The 21,358-nt window shown below is 36.1% G+C and overlaps 2 protein-coding genes across 3 annotated transcripts; both read left to right on the top strand.

Moving 5' to 3' along the window:
• Window positions 1–86: 86 nt before the first annotated feature.
• LOC112048990 (retinol dehydrogenase 14-like) lies at window positions 87–1,250 on the top strand. Its single transcript, XM_052883491.1, has one exon. It carries the CDS (start codon window positions 236–238, stop codon window positions 1,172–1,174), a length of 939 nt encoding a protein of 312 aa, XP_052739451.1. The 5' UTR covers window positions 87–235; the 3' UTR covers window positions 1,175–1,250.
• Window positions 1,251–4,143: 2,893 nt separating this feature from the next.
• Window positions 4,144–21,156, top strand: LOC112048993 (carotenoid isomerooxygenase-like). 2 transcript variants are annotated; one of them, XM_052883487.1, is made up of 14 exons: window positions 4,144–4,163; window positions 7,480–7,606; window positions 10,887–10,998; window positions 14,287–14,433; window positions 15,418–15,528; window positions 16,088–16,182; window positions 17,144–17,224; window positions 17,293–17,373; window positions 17,737–17,861; window positions 18,538–18,711; window positions 19,815–19,971; window positions 20,270–20,331; window positions 20,406–20,504; window positions 20,828–21,156. In XM_052883487.1, the coding sequence occupies exons 2-14, from the start codon at window positions 7,507–7,509 to the stop codon at window positions 21,002–21,004; spliced, it is 1,521 nt and encodes a 506-aa protein (XP_052739447.1). In that variant the 5' UTR covers window positions 4,144–4,163; window positions 7,480–7,506; the 3' UTR covers window positions 21,005–21,156. The 2 variants fall into 2 exon arrangements, with proteins under 2 accessions (XP_052739447.1, XP_052739448.1); XM_052883488.1 differs by lacking the exons at window positions 4,144–4,163; window positions 7,480–7,606 and adding an exon at window positions 7,627–7,761.
• The last annotated feature ends 202 nt before the right edge of the window (window positions 21,157–21,358 follow it).

Raw genomic sequence — 21,358 nt, 5'->3', positions numbered from 1 at the left:
CTGACGCAATTGTGGCGATAATTAATTTATCAACAAACAATAAAACTCTTGCAGAAACAATTTAAAAATTGTAGTATTTCTGTGTGTTATAAAAAGTTATGCAACCTTTGTCATATTGGTTAACTATTGCGTTGCATAATATTTAAAGAATTGTAGTTAACGTAACTATTTTTCCTTATTCTGGTAATAATAACCTGTATTGTTATCCTTATTCTTGACATAACCAAGTAGCACAATGCTTGTGTACGTTCCTGTGGCAATTATTGTATTTCTAATTCTTCTAAGATTATATCTGAAGTCATGTGTGAAAAAGTGTACGTGCAAATCGACATTGGTTGGAAAGACAGTTATAGTGACAGGCGCAAACAGCGGGATCGGATATCACACTGCATACAAATTAGCAGCGAAAGGAGCTAGAACAATTCTCGCTTGCAGAGACGAAAGGCGAGCGCGAGCAGCGGTGGAAAAAATAATAAAGGGAACTGGTAATATGCAAGTCATCTATAAACACCTCGACTTAACATCGTTGCAATCCGTTCGTGATTTTGCTGATGATGTTTTAAAAACAGAAGACCGCCTTGATGTTCTTGTAAATAACGCAGGGGCTTGTGCCCTTGAAAATAAATATACGAAAGATGGCATTATAGAAGGCATGCAAGTCAATCATTTTGGACCATTTCTACTGACCCTAATTTTATTACCTTTGCTGAAAAGATCACAACCCAGCAGAATTGTGAACGTGAGCTCCTTGATATACATGATGGGTTGTGTGGATTTCAAAAAGTTAAACGAAAAGAGATCGTGTAAACAAATTTTGTATGCAGATAGCAAGTTATGCAATCTGTTAATACAACAAGAATTTGCAAGGCGCCTTGAGGAAATGGATGTTACGATAAACTCGGCGCATCCTGGAGTCATTATGACAAACATTTTAGGAGAATTGAATCCGTTGTTTGAAGCATTTCTGACCTTTATGTGCTGGATGAGTCCTAGGTCTATTGAAGATGGAGCAGAGACGGTGGTTCATTTAGCTTTATCTCAAGAATGTGGAACTTATTCTGGAAAATTTTATATTGATTGTAAAGAGAGATATCTATTGTATAAAGCAAGAGACCTCGACCTTGCGAAAAAACTTTGGGAACTATCCGAAAATGAAGTTAAAGACTTTTTGTAAAGGCATTTTATGTAATTATTTTAGTGAATAAATGAAATTTTCTAAAATATCAAATTAAATCAGACTTTAAAATTTATTTTCCTTTTGATTATGTAATGATATTTCAAATTTACGTAAATACTGGAAATGATGATCATCCTTAGGTTTTACTGTAAATTACGTGTTAAGTAAAACAGTTTTACATTTTTCTTACTAAAATGTTTACTGGATGATTTCCTTGATCCTGCAAATAAAATATTTGAACTAGCAATCTACTTAAAAACTACTTACTTTTGCTTTTGAGTTGTAATAATCATTGTCTGTCCTAGCATAGTGGTTTAACAACAAAGAAAGGTGTGAAGCAGGGTTGTATCCTTCGATGCTATTTAACGTATATGGAGATTACAGTATTCATAAACTGAAAAGGACGCTTCCCAATTGGTGAAAAGCGGATATACGAGTAGAACATTAGGTACGCCGATTTCGCAGCTCGGGCTCGAATTCGGACCACAGAGTCTGTACCCACGTGGCACGTCGATTAAAACTGACGCTTTCTTCTTTTAAACCTGCTTTGGAGACAATGCGGCAGGAGCACTGCAGATTAAAAAAGTAGGTAGTAACTACGGGGAAAGACAGAGGAGCCGTTAACACACACGATGGACAGAAGTTAAGAAGAAATACATACTAGCAAATATGACCATCGGTGGAAATCGAGGACTCGGTGAAGGTTGGGATTATACCAGGACAATGATTTTCATAATTGAAGGAACGACTCCAGGGAGAAACTTTAACTTTAATCTTGCAAACTTAACAACACACTACAAGCGTTGATTAAAATCGTTATCCACAAATAAATCACTGCTTTATGTTGCTGTAATGTTCAATTGCCTCAACTTATTGGTATTATAATAAAAACCTAGCAAGGGCGAGTCGTCGGACTTGAGAGTTCCAAAGTGGAATATAGTACATACGCCTAGCAAAATTAATAGCAATCATTCTTAGCATGGTAAATATAATATTAATTATCTATACTTATAATAAATCTGTAGAGAGGTCAATTCTGTACATGAAATATATTTCCAAAATTACTATCAGGGGGTGATTAGTGGTCGATACTGATGCCAAAAATGCAATCAGTAAAATTTTTGTCTGTCCGTCTGTCTGTCTGTACGTTCTTTATAGAAACAAAAACTACTCGACGAATTTTAACGAAACTTGGTATTATTCTTCATACTCCTGGGCAGGTTATAGTATACTTTTCATCACGCTACGATCAATAGGAGCAGAACAGTGAAGGGAAATGTTGGGAAAACGGGAAAAGTTACTCAGTTTTTTAAGCTTCCATCGCGTGGTATGTTCGTTATAGAAACAAAAACTACACAACGGATTTTAACAAAACTTGATACAATTATTCTTCATACCTCTGGGCAGGTTATAGTATACTTTTTATTACGCTACTATCAATAGGAGCACAGCAGTGAAGGGAAATGTTGAGAAAACGGGAGAAGTTACTCCATTTTTTAAGCTTCCGTCGCCGTCGCATGGTCCCTACCATAGGGGTAGTAGGATAGGGGTAGGGTAGGGTAAGGTAGGGGTAAGGTAGGGATATGGTAGGGTAGGGGTAGGCGTAGTAGTAGGGTTTTACGCAGACGAAGTGGCGGGCGTCTGCTAGTAGGAAATAATCTTTTGGGTACGACTGAAAACATTTCTAGATTTTGGAAAGTGATTATAATTGAATTTCTTTCGAATTATTTCCTTTACTAGTGAATTAAGTTGTCTTCTTGCATTATTCTTGGTCTAGAGCAGAGTAAAAAGAAATGTCTAGAGGGTGCAACTAATAGGTTTTCAAGTCACATACATGTTATATGTATAGAATTTATGTCATAAATCTTTTTTATGGGTTAATTTAGTAGTTTAATTTCTTCACAGCATTTCAATATTCAGGTCTGAAACCTGTGAACCCGTCATAGCTTTTCAGACCTGAATATTTTGAATACAATTTTAGTGACATTGATACTTCCACTACTCCCTGAACAGACAGACAAATTGACAGACAGACAAGTAAGCAGACGGACGGACGTAAGTGAATACCGTGTATCTTTGGCTAGTCTATACGCAGCCTTATTCCTTTCCGATTTTTGCTTTCGAAGTACGGAACAATATCTCGGTAACAACTGCCCAGTTGGTCCAGTGGGAAACCTCTTTGACTTCGTATCACGAGGTCCTAGATTCAAATCATCGTGTAATGAAATGCTGAGATTTTCTGTCTTCCAATTAACAGGGTTGATCAAGTTATTTCACCTCAATCATTAATATTTGTCATTTATTATTTGCAACAGTCAAACTTATAAGATACCCAAGAGCCCGCATAGGAGCAGTGTGGTGGGGTTTTTTGTGGATCACGATGCTGATTTTAGGAAAAGATGATATGATAATCCAAAGTATGTTGCGAATGGACCTACAACTATTTTACTACCAATTTGTGGTTATTACAAAAAAAAAACAAGTCTGGTATCACGGGTATCAGTGTTTTTATTTATTATACCTACTTATACCCAGCTTGTATATAAAAATGATTATATACTTAGCTATATACGTAAATAAAAAGTGGCAGATTTTCTTAATAATCATTAAAAACCAGCTATTAAGGTTTTCTTAACCCGCTATTAACAAAAAAGTTTAATATAAGTGCAAATATAATTATTTTAATTGGCTTACAAATTGAAGATCTTAAATGCTAAAAACCTGTCAAACGATAATTCAAAAGAGTTTTCGCCTTTTTTTTATAACTTACCGAAATATACGAGCAAGGTGCAATAAATAAATCGACTTCCGCTGGCAAAAATCGCGATAATCTTGGGCAATTTATTAAAAAAAAATTTAAAGGGTTTGGTTTCACAAAAAATGGTTAAGATTTTCATAATAAATAAATAAGAACTGACCTAAAGAATGCTGTGACTCCTGGAACTGTGTGGCCAACAATTTCGTTTTCCAACAGGGAAGAAAAACGGTAGGTATTGCTAACACGTACAATTACTATGTCTCGCAAACGACATGTGAGACTTTTTCCCTACTATTCGCGGTTTCACCTGCGTGGCTCCCGTTCCCGTGAGAATACGGGATACAAAATAAGCTATAACACTCACCAATAACGTTTTTTTCTAGTAGAAAAAGAATTTTCAAAATTGTTTTTTTGATAACATTAACATCATCAACACATAATCCACTTATTCATTTACATATGATCGGGAGCGAGGTCTCTCGGCGTCGAAGGCACATGTCTCTAATTTCCCAACTTCAGGCTACAACTAAAAAATTAAGAGAAAGAAAAAAGTGATAGCCCAGCAGATATGACCTATGCCTTCGATTCCGGAGGGTGTGTGCACCTCCAACTTTTCAGTTGTGTGCATTTTAAGAAATGAAATATCACGTGTCTCAAACGGTGAAGGAAAAACATCGCGAGGAAACCTGCATAGGTACTAGGATATTTTCTTAATTCTCTGTCTGCCAATCCGCATTGGGTCAGCGTGGTGGACTATTGGCCTAACCCCTCTCATTCTGAGAGTAGACTCGAGCTTAGCAATTAGCCGAATAAATTGATAATGATGATGATGACTTTATCTTATAATGATATCATCATCATCATCATCATCATGTCAGCCGATGGACGTCCACTGCAGGACATAGGGCTTTTTTAGGGAGTTCCAAACATCACGATACTGAGTCATCTGCATCCAGCGCTGACTCGCTTGATGTCGTCAGTCCACCTGGTGGGGGGTCGACCAACACAGCGCTTTCTAGTGCGGGGTCGCCATTCCAGCACCTTGGGACCCCAACGGCCATCGACTCTTCGAACTATGTGCCCCGCCCATTGCCACTTCAGCCTCGCGACACTTTGAGCTATGTTGACTTTAGTTCTTCTGCGGATCTCCTAATAAAATGATGTGCTAAAATTCAAAAAATATTTTAACAATAATAAATCATAGCGCACCACTTTTTTTTCAGCCTATTGATAATTCGAAATAATTAACGATACGTTATCGAGTATCGTTGTTTATTTGACATGTGTTAGACTCGAATTATAATATACCTGTTATAATTGGGATCATATATTGTCTTGCATAGTATAGTAGTGTCTTAGTTTGTTACTTGTGCTCAAGCTGTAGTGGACAATTTGTAAGTAAATAAATATTTTCCGATAAAATCGGGGAAAAGTCTGGCTGGTAACAACAAAAAATGAGCCTTTAAAAAAAATTTAAGGCTCGTTTTTTTTTGTCACTTAAATAAAAATAACATCTCCACCAGATTACTTTAAATATTGAAAGTGTTTGAAAAAAATATTTTAATTAAAAATTGGACAATTTAAAATCAAATATTGTTGTGCGGTAATTTTTTTTTAATATTTAATTTAAATTTTTAGTTTGTTTACATATTTGACTAAGTGGTGTACAAAAAAATCGATCTGAGTAAATGAATAATATTTTTATTAATGAAACATGGAAATCGGTCAATTACAGTAGTTTATAAAGTAAAAGTTATGTATGTTATACAGTCTAGGATCTAGGGGGGTCATACAAGGACATTCGGCCTTGGACAACAATATCACATTTAATAGAGAGAAAGTATACTCAGACTAAAAAAATTCACGACTATCGGAAAATTTAACCAGGCAAGATCTTGGTTAGTGGTTACATTCTTAGAATGTCTGGCCTTAAAGGTAAAATAAATCGCCTAAAAAAATTCATCTGTCTGAAAACAAATGTCTTCGACTTGGAACAGTCCGTGTTGCCAGTGATGTATTTGAGACAACAAAAAACGGTTTAGAGTCACTCAGCGGGCGACGAAGCGTGATATTCTTGGAATATCTGTCAGGGGCATATCTTCCGCCGTATCAATGATACGGGGCCCCCGGACTACAGAGGCCCCTTAAGTGTCAAAGCAAAAATTAGTAAAATTTAATCCACAATCTCTCTTAATCTGGTGCTTAAAAAACTGTTAAAGAGATTTTCGGGATTTGCCACTCGTCTATTGGGCTCACCCAGTGGCGTGCATAAGGCTGTTGATCAGGATATGCACTAGCAAGACAATTTAACCAAACTGGGTAAAAGTGCATTGTATAAGCATTTACAAAACATTTGTTAGGGTATGCAGTGCATGCCATTGGGCCCACCAACTAATTTTAATACAGGGCTCCTCCAAGGCATGCTACGCCACTGGTCTCTGTGTAATCGAATCAGAAAAGAGATCAGCAGTTCGTACAAAAGACTTATTAGTATATTAATTACTAACTGATGCCCCGCGGTTTCACCCGCGTAGTTACACCACTCGTTTAGCCTATGACACTTACATATAACGTGGTTTTCTGGTCGTAAAAGAAATTTCGAAATCTGTTAAGTAGATCCAGAGATACCCCCTAACATTACTACCCACACAAACTTTACCTCTTTATAATATTGGTATGGATACCCAGCTGTGGACATAGGCCATGATATGATAATATTGATTATGTGTGGAATTTCCTGTAGACTGAACTTTGTAAGATTTGGCTAGACTATCTGGTCAATTAATCATTAAGTATTAAATTTTTATTATCTATCATAATTAGAGATTATGCTAAAATTAACTATGATTTTGTACTTTAAGTGATTAATTCCTTGGCAGTTAAATAGATAGTATACTTGTTCTGTATATTATAAACTGCTTGATAGATATATTTAATTAAAATACCTATTATCATTATTAACTTTTTATTATCTATCATAATTCACCATTATGCCTAACGTCTAGTCTATGATTTTATACTTTATAGTATATTACGATTATGATTAAATTTATTATTACTTAATTAACAATATTTTTCTTATTTACTAGTACCTACTTTGGGTACCTTAGCCTATAAATTATCAGCTTAGCTTCGCGGCTCGCGGAGCACTTAGAGACCCTCTCTAGCTAAGGGTTGTCAGGAAACAAAAGGTCCAGCGATTAGAGATTATCCCGTAGTAAAAAAAAAATATTTGTACCTAAATTAGCGGACGCAGTCAAGCTTTTGACCTATTTATAACTTGACAACTTCACCATATTGGTTAGTACACAGTCACGCAAGCAATCAATGAGCTATCGGCGACAAACATAAACTTTACCCGCTTATACTAGGATAGTCAGCTGACTAAGTCTGAACCTGACTCTGAAAGCTCTATTCGATGCCCACCAGTTGGAATATTGTCATACTTCTTGCACAAGTTTTTGCCTAATTGGAGGTGGAAAGACCGGACCATTATTAAAACAAAACTCAAATATTAAACCTCAGTTAATCATTCAATTTACAGAACATAAAATACCAAACGAGAATCAAAATGTCCGATACTGAGAAATTTCGCCCTGAATATAACATGCAACCGTGGCTGAGAAGTTGTGAAGTGGAAATTAAGAAACCTATTAGCGGAAATATAACAGGTAAACTGTTTTTCAGCCTTATTTAAAAACATTAAGGATTTAAACCTCAAATTTCTACAAAGAAAAGTGAACTTTAAACAGTAGTTATTAAGGCATACTTTGAAGAAAATTGATGTGGAAATCTTCATCCATGGATCTGAACACAGATATAAGAGGTAACTAGATTTATAAAGTGTCAATTCTTTGTATTGAAACCAGCGTACCCAGAGGCGTGGCTTAAATGACTGAATAATATTTAGTGAAAAATGAAATATGTCACCCTTACTTTAGAGTTGAATATTATTTATTCCTTTTGTCACACAACAAAACAACTGCTAGTACATGCGCGGAAACGCTTGCGTTGTTCCGCACACCCGGGTGTACGCGGGCCACGCCCCCTTGCTACTTCTATTGCTAAATTAACGGTAAAAGCTAACGCTTTTACCGTTGTCTGTTCTGTGGATCTGAATATGGGGGTTAATGTTTAGAGGTAGTCAAAACTGTTTTAATTGTAACATTATAATATTATTATGGTAATGTCCTATCCTATACTTATCTTGTGGTGGCGAAGGATGGGATTTAGATGAAAGTAAGCCGTCCCAAAGAGAAGGAAAAAATAAATTATTTATTTTTTGTTGCGTCAATAAAATGGTCATGACTCAACTAAATATTGTGAGAATCAGTCGAACCAAACATAAAAAATATATTGATAATAAATAATTACATAAATTATATTAATTATTATATAAATTAATAATAACTTGCTGACCCGGTGAACGTCATAACACCAATACGAGTAGGATTCAGATGATTTGTTTAATAAGTTATCCTTAAAAGATGCCTCTAATTACATGTTTTTAATATACCTATCTCTAAATTAGGCAGCATTTTTTCTACAAAAAAACCATTATGAATCTCCCCATCTATTGGTGAAATAGAGTCGTGATAGCCCAGTGGATATGATCTCTGCCTTCGATTCACAGGGCGTAGGTTCGAAACTTTTCAGTTACGTGCATTTTAAGAAATTAAATATCACATGCCTCAAAAGGTGAAGCAAAAATATCGTGAGGAAACCTGCATAAGTCTGCCAAACCGCATTGGGCCACCGTGGTGGACTATTGGTCTAACTTCTCTCATTCTGAGAGGAGGCTCGTGCTCAACAATGAGTCGAAAATTTGTAGCTAATGATGATGATGACCGTGATAGCCCAGTGGATATGACCTCTGCCTCCGATTCCGGAGGGTGTGGGTTCGAATCCTGTCCGGGGCATGCACCTCCAACTTTTCAGTTGTGTGCATTTTAAGAAATTAAATATCACGTGTCTCAATCGGTGAAGGAAAACATCGTGAGGAAACCTGCATACCAGAGAATTACCTTCATTCTCTGCGTGTGTGAAGTCTGCCAATCCGCATTGGGCCAGCGTGGTGGACTATTGTTTTGTTCTTTAGGAGATCCTTACGAAACGATAAATTACAAAATTGCACAATTAGCCATGCGATTGTGTTTGCTTTGCTTTTTAAGTTGTTAAGGTCTGTTTTTATCGGTTACGCCGTTCTAAAGTTATACCATAATCGAACATTCATAGCTGGACTTTAGATATGACAAAACTGTCAGACCCTTCTGAAAGTGATTCGTGTGATTCTGTTATTTATTTCTCATTATCATCATTATCAACCCATATTCGGGTCACTGCCGAGCTCGAGTCTCCTCTTAGAATGACAGGGGCTATTCCAATAGTCAATCACGCTGGCCTAATGCGGATTGGCTGCAGACTTCACACTCGCAGAGAATTAAGAAAATTCTCTGGTATGCAGGTTTCCTCACGATGTTTCCTTCACCGTTTGAGACACGTGATATTTAATTTCTTAAAATGCACACAACTGAAAGTTGGAGGTGCATGCCCCGGACCGGATTCGAGCCCACACCCTCCGGGATCGGAATCTAAGGGATGCCAAAAATAAAATGTCACTAACAACGAAGTTGCCATGGAAATGAGCGATGTCACATCGCTGTAACTTTACAGAATGCAGAACTTTTGCTTGATTTCCTAAAGATTCTATTAAATTGCAGATTTTAAGCTAAACCAGGAAATCATGACGTTGTTGTCAGTATCTATCTCATTAAAGTAGCAAATCTGTGAAATAATACATTTGTTATCGACGTAATCACGATAAGAGGTTTCTAACACTGAAGTCATTAACATTTTATCGCGGATTATAACATAGTTATCTTTTGGAAAATCGATCCGGATTTTTAAAATAGATAAATACCTAGACTGTGCTAACTCTCGTTATTTAAATAATCAATCTACATATTTTCAAAAATCTTTTTGGCTTTGGATGTACAAGCGATTGACATTCGTGTTGGTGTACAAAATTAAAGAAACAGCTGGCCTATTCACTAATTTGGTCTTTATGAAAAACCTACTACAATAAACATCAAATCAAATATCCACCGCGTTTTATTGAGGGCTCTTACTTGATGGAGGTAATGAACAGCATGGAAAGCTCTGCCCCTGTATTCTGTAAAGTTCCAGCGTTATGACATCGTTCGTTTCCATGGCAATTTCGTTGTTAATGACATTATAATTTTGGCGTTCCCTACTAAACATAAAGTTCAAATTTGAATTGATGTTTTATAGGCGAACAGTTCGTCGACGAGTGTAAAGTAGTGGAATCGCACCGCTGACGCGCTCAAATCTCAAAGCCCCTCTTTATCCCCTCCATCTTTTTTGTATATTAGTTTACTTATCTACACGTTTTAGTACTTTAAAGGTTAGTAGCCTAATTTGATAGATAGTGTCAATGTTCAGATAATCCATGTAAAGTAATATAACTATAGTAATAGTCATAACAAAGATTGGATATCTTAGAAATTGGTAAAGTTTTAGTTTTTTTTCTTTTTAAACATATTACTATTAATTATAATATAAAAAATAAAAATAGCTTTATTTCCTTATAATTACAGACATTTTTTTTAATGTTATTATTATGGTTTACAAGTTTTATAGATTGTTAGTGGGTTAGTTGATATTATCTAATTCTTTATATTATGTTAGTAATTTTTCATTTTATTATTCTTTTTTGTAAGGACTGAATAAAGCAGTGAAAGTCTCCTCCAATTGTAGCCATTGTATTCTGTCTCTGGCAGTTCGTCGCTATGTTTCACTTGCAACCCAATGCAATTATAATATGACCAATATTTATTTTTAACCTTGTTTTCCCACGGGAACAGAATCTACGTTTGAACCCCGGGGCCCAGATATTTTTATAAAAATATAATTTCTGATTGAATTTTTCAGGTACAATTCCACAATGGCTGCAAGGCACACTCATCAGGAACGGACCAGGCTCCATCAAGTGTGGTTCGCAAGAATTCACCCATGTGTTTGATGGATCGGCTCTCATACACAGGTGCGTGTTAGCTTCGTCAGATTTGGCTCACTGTTAAGCAAGCATAATGAGAGGGGTTAGGCTAATAGTCCACCACGCTGGCCCAATGCAGAGACTTCACACACGTAAAGAATTAAGAAAGGTATGTAGGTTTTCTCACATGAGGATGTTTTTCCTGCACCGTTTGAGACACGTGATATTTAATTACTTATAATGCACACAACTGAAAAGTTGGAGGTGCATGCCCCGGACCGGATTCAACCTACACCCTCCGAATCCGAAAAAGGCAGAGGTCATATCCACTGGGCTATCAAAACTACTACTACTCGTCAATAAGAAGGACTTTGACTACATAGGGCACAAGTTAGCACACGATCACAGTAATTCAATGGTGGACGAAGCTTAAGATAATCTCGCTTCCGATCTAAGCAGAGTCGACGTTCTTGTTCCAACCCTACCTTTTTCTCCACTCTGCACGATTAGTAGTCGTGTCCTCCCAACGCGAGGGATCTATACATATTACATCGTTTTAAGTGTCTTCGCGAAGCTTAAGTGGCAATGGGTGGGGCACTTCGAAAGCCGATGGCCGTTGTCCCAATGTGCTGGAATAGCGACACCGCACTAGAAAGCGCAGTGTTGGCCGACCCCCCACCAGGTGGACTGACGACATCAAGCGCAGGTATTCGCTGGATGCAGATGGCTCAGTATCGTGATGTTTGGAAGTCCCTACAAAAGACCTATGTCCTGCAGTGGACGTCCATCGGCTGATATGATGATGATGATGATGAAGTGTCTTTTCAGAACATCTTTGTACCGAAGGTACTGGCCGCCAGACTTACGGTTTCCATTCTGGAGTTATAATTATTAGTTATATCATAATACAAACTAATGTATACTTTTAAGTCGTGGCAATAACAAAATCGTAAAAAATATGCACTAAACTCGTATAAATGGATGTTATTCAACTATAAATAGATGGTCTTTTGACAGGTTTATTAAAAATAGATTAGTGATTTAGATTATTATCGAATCTAACTATTATAATAAAGATCAAGAGTTTGTTTGTTTGTTTGATTGAACGCGCTAGTCTCAGGAACTACTGGTCCGATTTGAAAACTTCTTTCAGTTTGTATGATGATTTATTTATTTTGCTATCATCCGCGAAAAGTCGACGAAAAGTATAATTACTTTTAATATTTTGCTATTGCAAAGTATACTTACTTTGCAATTGCACGTTGTAGAGTCAATGTCTCCTGAGGACGCTCCGGTTTCGGGGTGAAACGTACGTAGAGAGTATTTTGTCGGACCTGGGTGACGTTGTCGCATGGGTTCGTCGGCTTTTCGCGGATGATAGCAAAATAAATAAATCATTATATAATCATGATGAACTTCCGCAAAGTAACGCCTGCTTCTATCCAATACTTCTTTCAGTGTTAGATAGCCCATTTTTTCAAGGGCTATAGGCCATATTTTATCCCTGTATTCCTACGGGAACGGGAACCACGCGGGTGAAACCGCGCGGCGTCTACTAGTGTCTAATAAAACCATAAAATAAATTATCGTGAATGATCTATTCTAGTGTACAGTGTAGGTATTAGTTACATTGATATATTTAATGTCTTATCGACTATAGATATTTCTTAGTCTTAAAAGCTTTTATCATTCATTTTATAGCTAATTAAAACTATTATGAATTTTTTTTATGCAAAACGGTGAAAAAATATGTATTTTTATAAATAACATCATTTTTACTAGGTAAGTACCTTTAATAAATCCTTTTACAAAGTTTATTTTACTATTTTTTTTTTTTAATATTGTAAAAACTATTTAATTTTAGTATAATGGTTTAATGTAACACTTTTTTATTATTTAACATTATTATTACTTTTGTCGGCCTCCGTGGCGCAGTGGTATGCGCGGTGGATTTACAAGACGGATGCATCCTGGGTTCGATCCCCGGCTGGACCGATTGAGGTTGTTTTAATTGGTCCAAGTCTAGCTGGTGGAGGTTTCGGCCGGTAAGGACGTAACGCCAAGCGATTTAGCGTTCCGGTACGATGTCGTGTTGAAACCGAAAGGGGTGTGGATTTTCATCCTCCTCCTATCAAGTTAGCCCGCATCCACCTTAGATTGCATCATCACTTGCCATCAGGTGAGATTTTGTAGGCTAACTAGTAAATAATTAAAAAAAATAAATACAGTCATTAAAGATGATTGATTACAGTCACTCGGTGAAGATTGTAGTTATTATCAAAAGATAACCCTCATTAGTGATTGTTTTAATCACAACACACAATGTTCTAACATTGTAAGGAACTATCATTTTATCTATATGTCTGCATCTATATGCGAAATATGCATATAAAAATACAGATTTTGGGCATTGTATACCAACTTGTTATATATATTTTTTTTTATATCCATACAAGTTAGCCCATGAGAACAACCTATCTTCTTCTAATATATAAAATTCTCGTGTCACAGTTTTCTTTGCCATACTCCTCCGAAACGGCTTGACCGATTTTGATGATTTTTTTTGTGTTTATTCGGTATCTATGAGAATAGGCAAACATATATTTTTTTAAACCCCTAAATCCTAGGGGTAGGGTAAAAGTAGGGTATGACTAGGGTAGGGGTAGGGTTGAGTAGGGTAGAAGCAGGGTAGGGTAGGGATAGGGGAGAAGTGCACCATTAGTCAAAGCGAAGCTTGAGCGGGTCCGCTAGTAGATATATTAATATATATCTACCTACACATATCTATATTAATATTACATATGCGACAGTAAGCCTGTCTGTCTGTCTGTCTGTCTGTTACCTTTTCACGGTTAAACGGCTGGACCGTTTAAGATGAATTTTGGTATAATGGTAAATGGGACCTTGGAGAAAAACATTTTCTAAATTCACTCTAAAATAAAAATAGTAGGGGGTTAAGTTTTAAAAAATTGTTCATAAGTCATAAAAAATACGAAATATAATGTGATTTAAGAATGTTTATAATTCAACCCTTAAAATGGTAAAATAGGGGTTGAAAATTTACAATGATTTCCACGCGGGCATCCGGTATCATAGTAGGTAGTTGTCCTAGGAATCACTCTGAATGAGCTTAGTACCACACAGAACTCAAAAAAATTTCTCAACAGGTGGGCCTTAAACAGTGGCGTGCATAAGGTTGTCGATCAGGGTATGCACTAGTAATAAATTAAGCAAACTGGAAAAATCTGTAGTTAATAAGGACTAAAAATACATCTCTTAGGGTATGCAGTACTTTAATGCATACTATTAACATCTACCAAACTTACTAACTTACAGGTTCGCAATCAAAAACGGTCAAGCAACGTACCAGTGCCGTTTCTTAAGGTCTGACACGCTGAAGAAGAATAGAAAAGCTCAACGTATCGTCGTCAGTGAATTTGGTACAAAATCTGTGCCGGACCCGTGCCATACTATTTTTGATAGGTAAGGTAATTAAGAGTTTGTTTTCATCATTATCAACCCATATTCGACTCACTGCTGAGCACGAGTCTCCTCCCAGAATGAGAAGGGTTAGGCCAATAGTCCACCATGCTGGCCCAATGCGAATTGGCAGACTTCACACGTAGAGAATTATGAAAATTCTCAGATATGCTGGTACGTTCACGATGTTTTTTCTACACCGTTTGAGACACGTCATCATCATTATCAAACCATATTCGGCTCACTGCTGAGCACGAGTCTCCTCCCCGAATAAGAGGGGTTAGGCCAATAGTCCACCATGCTGGCCCAATGCGGATTGGCAGACTTCACACGTAGAGAATTAAGAAAAATCTCAGATATGCAGGTTTCCTCACGATGTTTTTTCTACACCGTTTGAGACATTTTTTAAAATGCACTAATTGATTATTTGGAGGTGCATGCCCCCGAACGTATTTAAACTTAAGCCTTCCAGAATTGGAGGAAGAGTTCATATCCACTAAGCTAAGTGGAATAGGACCTTCTTTATGCCAAACCTCTTTTTACCTCGTGGACTAAAAAACAGTTTAAGTTCAAACAATCAACAATTATCCAATTATGTTTTTATAGTAGCGGTTAACGCTGGTGTATAATTATCGCGTATATAGCTTATTGTCTTCCTCAACTCAGCACTAAAAGATTTATATTTTCGAACCAGTCATATTAGCGTATTCGAACAATCATACTCTTCAGGTTTGTAATCTAGCTAAGAGACAAATTATAACTACCGATTGTGTTTTATTTGCTTGTTACACTTTCACACGTAAACCGATTTTAAAAATTCTTTCGCCAATGGAAAGCTACATTTTTATCAAGTTATTTATGTAATATTTCATTCCAGTATATTCATAGGTACGGGAACTAAAGCCGCGGGACGTCCACTAACAATCCTGTTGTACGAATTGGCATTGGAATTAATTATTTCTAATTTATGTTGTTTGTATTTTTCAGATTGGCTTCAGTTTTCAACCCATACGACTCAATTACTGATAACGCCGGTGTGTCAGTGTTTCCCTTCGGTGATGAAGTATACGCCATGACAGAAGTCACCAATGTTTACAAGTAACTACATATTCCTTCACTTTCATCATCTGCTGTACCCCACTTACAGTTCGCTATAGCATGGTGGAGGTGCCAGTTTTTAAAGTTTGCTGCGATCACGATAATAGTACGTATTATGAAGGTCGTACAGGCAACTAACACTCGCACCATGCTACATCGTACACAACACACAAAACTTCCCTCTTAGACTATTTTAGAATTTGACCTTTAGAAAGCTTTTTACTTCCATCAATAGAAATTGGTGTGAAATCTAACAAAATGTTTTTTTTTATTATTATCCATACAGAATTATCTTATTGACAGCGTTGCAAGTTCAAACGAAATTTTTATTAACAATAATAGGCATTCTTCATTACTTCGTTAAAATTCACTATCCGGTTGTGAATCCAATTCAAGCAATTTTGGAGTATAGCAAAATAAACCAATTATGCCATATTCATAATGAAATTCCTGTTTAAGTATGTATTCTTGCGAAATTACATAGCTTTCATTCATATACTGTACTACTGTAGGGTACTGTTTAAGTAAATAAATAAATAAATAAATATAAAAATTTCAGAATTGATCCGGAGACTTTGGAATCGCTAGAGAAAGAGAATTTGTTCAACGCACTGATCGTGTGCCACACTGCTCATCCTCACGTAATGGCTAACGGTGAGATTTTTGTGGTGAAAAGGGGGAAAATGGAGATTATTTTAATACAATGGGATCGTAACAAGAAAGAAAACACAAAATTTACTTAATACAAAAGGAGGAAGGATTTTATTGACGGCCTCCGTGGCGCAGTGGTATGCGCGGTGGATTTACAAAACGTAGGTCCTGGGTTCGATCCCCGGCTGGGCCGATTGAGATTTTCTTAATTAGTCCAGGTCTGGCTGGTGGGAGGCTTCGGCCGTGGCTAGTTACCACCGTACCGGCAAAGACGTACCGCCAAGCGATTTAGCGTTCCGATACGATGCCGTGTAGAAACCAAAAGGGGTGTGGATTTTCATCCTCCTCCTAACAAGTTAGCCCGCTTCCATCTTAGACTGCATCATCACTTACCATCAGGTGAGATTGTAGTCAAGGGCTAACTTGTAAAGAATAAAAAAAAGATAACCTTAACCTTCCTTAACTCGCGACAATTTTTGTGACATCTAAACCCGCGCACGGTCTCACAGACCGAAACTTTGGAACCTTGTTTCACATTTCTACTCTGTCAAAAACTGTATAAATAATATTTGATTTTGAGTTTTAATAGTTAGTGGTAAAGTAATAGAATAATGGTAAACTACAATTTTATTTTGGGTTCATTCTCTTCATGTAATATGAGGATGATTTTTTTCACATCTATCAATTTTTTTATTCGGATAGATAGGCAATTGTGGGTGTGAATGTTCCATTTGTCAATTCATGGTTTTGTGCATTATTAAGGTTCTGCTAATTTAATCTATGTAAATAAAATTAGCAGAACCCTAATAATGCACAAAAACATGATTTTTTTTAATTTTTTTTTAATGTTGAATTTTTTTTAAAAATCGGTTTAGGCATGTAAGCGTAACAAACTTACATTCACTTTTGTAATATTGGTATGAATTTTCCATATTATTTTTAAGGGACTTTAAATTTCTTTTAGGGGACGTCTACAATGTCGGTATAAACATTGTCAAAGGAATGATGAAGCATGTTATCGTCAAATTCCCCTACAATGAAAAAGGTATGAGAATTTACTAAAAATATTTATTGTCCTTTATCTATTAACTGTTAATATTATTTTTATTTTAGGGAATATGTTTAAAATGGCAGAAGTTGTCCACACTGTAGAGCCAAGGTGGATTCTTAACCCTTCGTATATGCATTCATTTGGTAAGATTTAATAATATTATGGAGCAATTTGAACTTGCAAATCATATTAATTTTTATTTATTTATTTTATATATTTTAATTAAAAATCTTTATATATTTTTTGCTTGTTAAAACTTACCTAAACCGCTAAAGACCGTACTTTTCCTGGTACGCCATCTAGTATTTAAATATCAAACTTGAACACAAAAGCGCAATGATAGCTGACTGACATAATATTATCTATATTTATTATTATTACCTAGACAGGATATAAAATTTCACATGAAAGTCTGTTATTTCAAGTAAATAGTGGCTTTACAAAGCAAACAAAGTCCCGTGTGTCTGCTAGTAGGTAATTATTATAACACTTTTATTTTGTTGCAGGCGTTACGGAAAACTATTTCGTGATAATTGAACAACCGTTATCAATTTCACTTATAACTTTAATAAAAAACCATTTAATTAATAATCCATTCTCGAATACTTTGTCCTGGTATCCTGAATATGAGGTAAGAATAAAATATCAAACAGAACAACAAAAATGTGCAAGTTTTAAACTTGTTTAGTATTTTTTACCCCATCGCCGAAAAAGGGTTATGGTATGTTTTTCGAAAGTATGTAACTATCTACTTAAAACTTAAATGTCGTCAATAGTCAATAGTTAAATGTCGTAGTCTAAGTTTTTGGCGCGGATGGATATTATTAGCTTGTTTGAATATATTCGAGAATTGTGCGTTTAAATTGAGTTGTAACATTTTGATATACTCCAAACACATTATTTTACTATTTCTCATTCATGTTAAAAAAAATGTTTAACCCTTCGCAACGTGTGGTAAACACAAAATTTCAATTACTTTCGGTACAGATGTCGTCACCAGTCATATTTACAAACAATACTGTAATAACTAATTAATTAAAGACAAAAATGTACTTAACCTATAATTTTTCTTTAATTACCATTAATATACATTTTTTCAATAAATCTTAATATATAATTGCAAAAGGTCATCCATCACGAAATCACAAAAACCGCTGGACGTACAAAGTTGAAATTTGGCAGGGAGGTAGTTTAGAGGTGGTGGAAGTCCGCTAAGAACGGATTTTGCGAGAGGGCTGGATTAAGGAGATCTAAGGGCGGACGAAGATGCGGGCGCTAGTAAACTATAAGGTTCACATCTATTTCAGACTCAAATACGACTGGTGAACCGTAAGACTGGTGAAGAGAGCAACTACGTGACCGATACGTTCTTCTTCATGCACACCATCAACTGCTTCGAGCAAGACGGCAAACTGATCGTCGACGTGTGCGCATACAAAGACGCTAAGATCATCGACGCGATGTATGTGGAAGCGATAAAGGTAACAGAGAAACTAATTTTTTTTTTAAATTAAGTATTCGTTGTAACCTCCAGTGGCGTAACGTGCTTTAGATCATAATTAGTTGCGGGCCCAAATTTAGGGTTAAGATTTCTCGCAAAAGTGCTTGATATAAAATAAAGATTGCAGTGACTTAACCTTTATAGGATGTTTCCTACTTTTGAGCGCACGCTTACAGCTTAATCTGGGAAAAAATAAATTGCTTGACAGTGATAACTCAATAGGCAGTTTTTTGTTTTTTTTTTTCCTGGTTAGCAGCAGAATAAGTGAGATTGTGTGTTACATTTGATTATTTTTTGCTTTCACACTGTATCCGGTGGCCCCGTATTATTGACACGCCTGATAGGCGGTAGCTACACCCCTGCTAGGCTCCCTAAGGAAAATGTCGTAAAAAAGGCTACCCAGTTCATAGACTATAACACACTGTCGACCAATAGCAGCGGAGTTGAAATATCGTCCTCTTTCGTCCCAACAAAAAATCGAGATAGCGATATTTTCCATTGCACTGCTATTGGTTGATATGTGTTTCTCTCATCTCAAGATATGTCGTGGTGCGCATCTTAAGCCTACTCAGACGTTGGACTAGGAAACGCCAGCTTAAGCGCTTTAGCTTTTTCTGTTCTGTGGTGTTAAGCCTAATGTCATCAGTTCCATTAATAGGTAAAGTCCGATTGCAAGTCGATTTTTACGTCATCCGGACGTTAGGTCTAACCATAGTTACTGTCCCGAAAGGATAGATTTCATTAGCCCACACACCGGTCTGTATCTTAAATCGAAAACACTTAGAGACTTTCCTGCACCCAAGATTTTCTAGCCTTTGGCTCTGGTAAAGCTTTTGCGTTTGCCCCAACCACCCGACGACGCATAAGCGACTCTATTATAAGCCCTGGAAAATGTTGCTGTATTTATTGATGCATTGCAATGATTTTTCTCTTAACATCACACGGACTACTGCTTGGACCGTCAATTCAATAATATCACTAATGTCGTTGCGTCAATAAAATTGGACTGACATCAGAATACAGAACTATTCTGACCCTATTACTAACTTATAACGAAATTAAAAATATTTTTATTTTTGATAGGATTTACACAATAACCCTGACTATGGACAATGGAGCCAAAGTCGCCCAAAGCGTATCACGATACCGCTCGATGCTCCGTCTAACACTAAAGTGGAGATTAAGCTGATCGCAGATGTGGGCCTCGAGGCACCTAAAATGCACTACGATCTTCACAATGGTATGTTGATTTAATTATTATCATCATCATCATCATTATCATCATCATCATCATCACCATCATCATCATCATCATCATCATCATCATCATCATCATCATCATCATCATCATCATCATCATCATCATCATCATCATCATCATCATCAGTCTAATTTTAATTCACTTCTCTTCTATAAAAGAGGGTGATTTGCAGCACCACCACTGGATCAATGAAACAAAATTATTTATCAATTTCAAAAAATAATTAAAATTAAATTATTTCAATAAATAAATACTTATGCGATCATTTTTGTTTTAGGTCGTCCATACAAATACTTTTATGGGATTGGATCAGAAGTGCATTCAAAATATGCCGGCTCAGTAAGTCTTTACGCGTTAACAATTTATAGAAATCTATCGTATTTAATTGGTAGTAATTTTACCTTTCCTTTTAGATTATGAAAGTAAATGCGACCACTGGAGAAGTGAAGACTTGGCATGAGTATGACGGGTGTCCAAGTGAACCTATATTTGTACCGCGACCCGATGCTAAGGTAAAAGCTTCTACACTTTTTTTAGATCTTAGTAAATATGAAAAGCTCGTATTAAATAAAATAAATATAAATGAAATCGGTCAAAACTTTAGATTTACTATATATAGTCGTAAAAAACAAAAAAAATATTTGATTTTTTTTTAGTTTTTGTTTGATTATGCAGAAATTTTAAGAAAACTGAAAAGGGGAAAATTGCTTGAAATAAATTGGCAAATTTTTCTTTGCTTACTTCCTTTTATTGAATGGTATGATTGCGAGTGCTACCATCAGCGAGGTCTAGCAAAGTCGAATTAACAGCAATTGTTATGTTTCATCACATTTAGGAGGAAGATGACGGCGTTTTGCTGAGCGCTCTGCTGTGGGGTAAAGATGACCACGCGATGACTCTGCTAGTGTTGAACGCCAAGGATTTGAAAGAGATTGCTCGAGCTAACTTCAGGACCCCTTCACCGGCACCCAACGGGTTCCATGGGTGGTATTGGCCCGACCAGGGGATATAAATCACCAAAGATTAATTAATTAATCACCCCAATGGCTACGATAACCCGGGCTACTGTAGTCGAATTTATAGATTAAATATAAAAATAAATTATTGTGTGTGTGTAAGTTTCTTTGTAATTTTATTAATGTTTTATTTTCAAAAATTGTGCTATTTTAGTATAATGAAATTTCATAAAATAAACTGCCATCGATTTACTGTAAAAATTAATTAATTAATTAGTTTATCACCCCACTGGCAACGATTACCCGGGCTACTGTAGTCGAATTTTTAGATAAAATATTTATTGTATGTGTGTATTATTGTAAGTAGGTACTCAAAATTAAATGTCTTTGTAATTTTATCAATGTTTTAT

The sequence above is a fragment of the Bicyclus anynana genome, chromosome 9 (genome assembly GCF_947172395.1).
Source record: "Bicyclus anynana chromosome 9, ilBicAnyn1.1, whole genome shotgun sequence".
Classification (NCBI taxonomy): Eukaryota; Metazoa; Arthropoda; class Insecta; order Lepidoptera; family Nymphalidae; genus Bicyclus; species Bicyclus anynana.
Note: the sequence above shows the minus strand (reverse complement) of the source record. Positions and strands in the feature narration are given on the sequence as shown.

What these genes read in the sequence shown, in the direction of transcription:
- LOC112048990 (XM_052883491.1), top strand. Translation starts at nt 236, where the DNA reads ATGCTTGTGTACGTTCCTGTGGCAATTATTGTATTTCTAATTCTTCTA.
- LOC112048993 (XM_052883487.1), top strand. Translation starts at nt 7,507, where the DNA reads ATGTCCGATACTGAGAAATTTCGCCCTGAATATAACATGCAACCGTGG. An exon ending in GAAGTCACCAATGTTTACAA is followed by an intron (nt 15,529 to 16,087) that starts GTAACTACATAT and finishes TAAAAATTTCAG; the next exon opens with AATTGATCCGGAGACTTTGG. An exon ending in TCCTCACGTAATGGCTAACG is followed by an intron (nt 16,183 to 17,143) that starts GTGAGATTTTTG and finishes AATTTCTTTTAG; the next exon opens with GGGACGTCTACAATGTCGGT.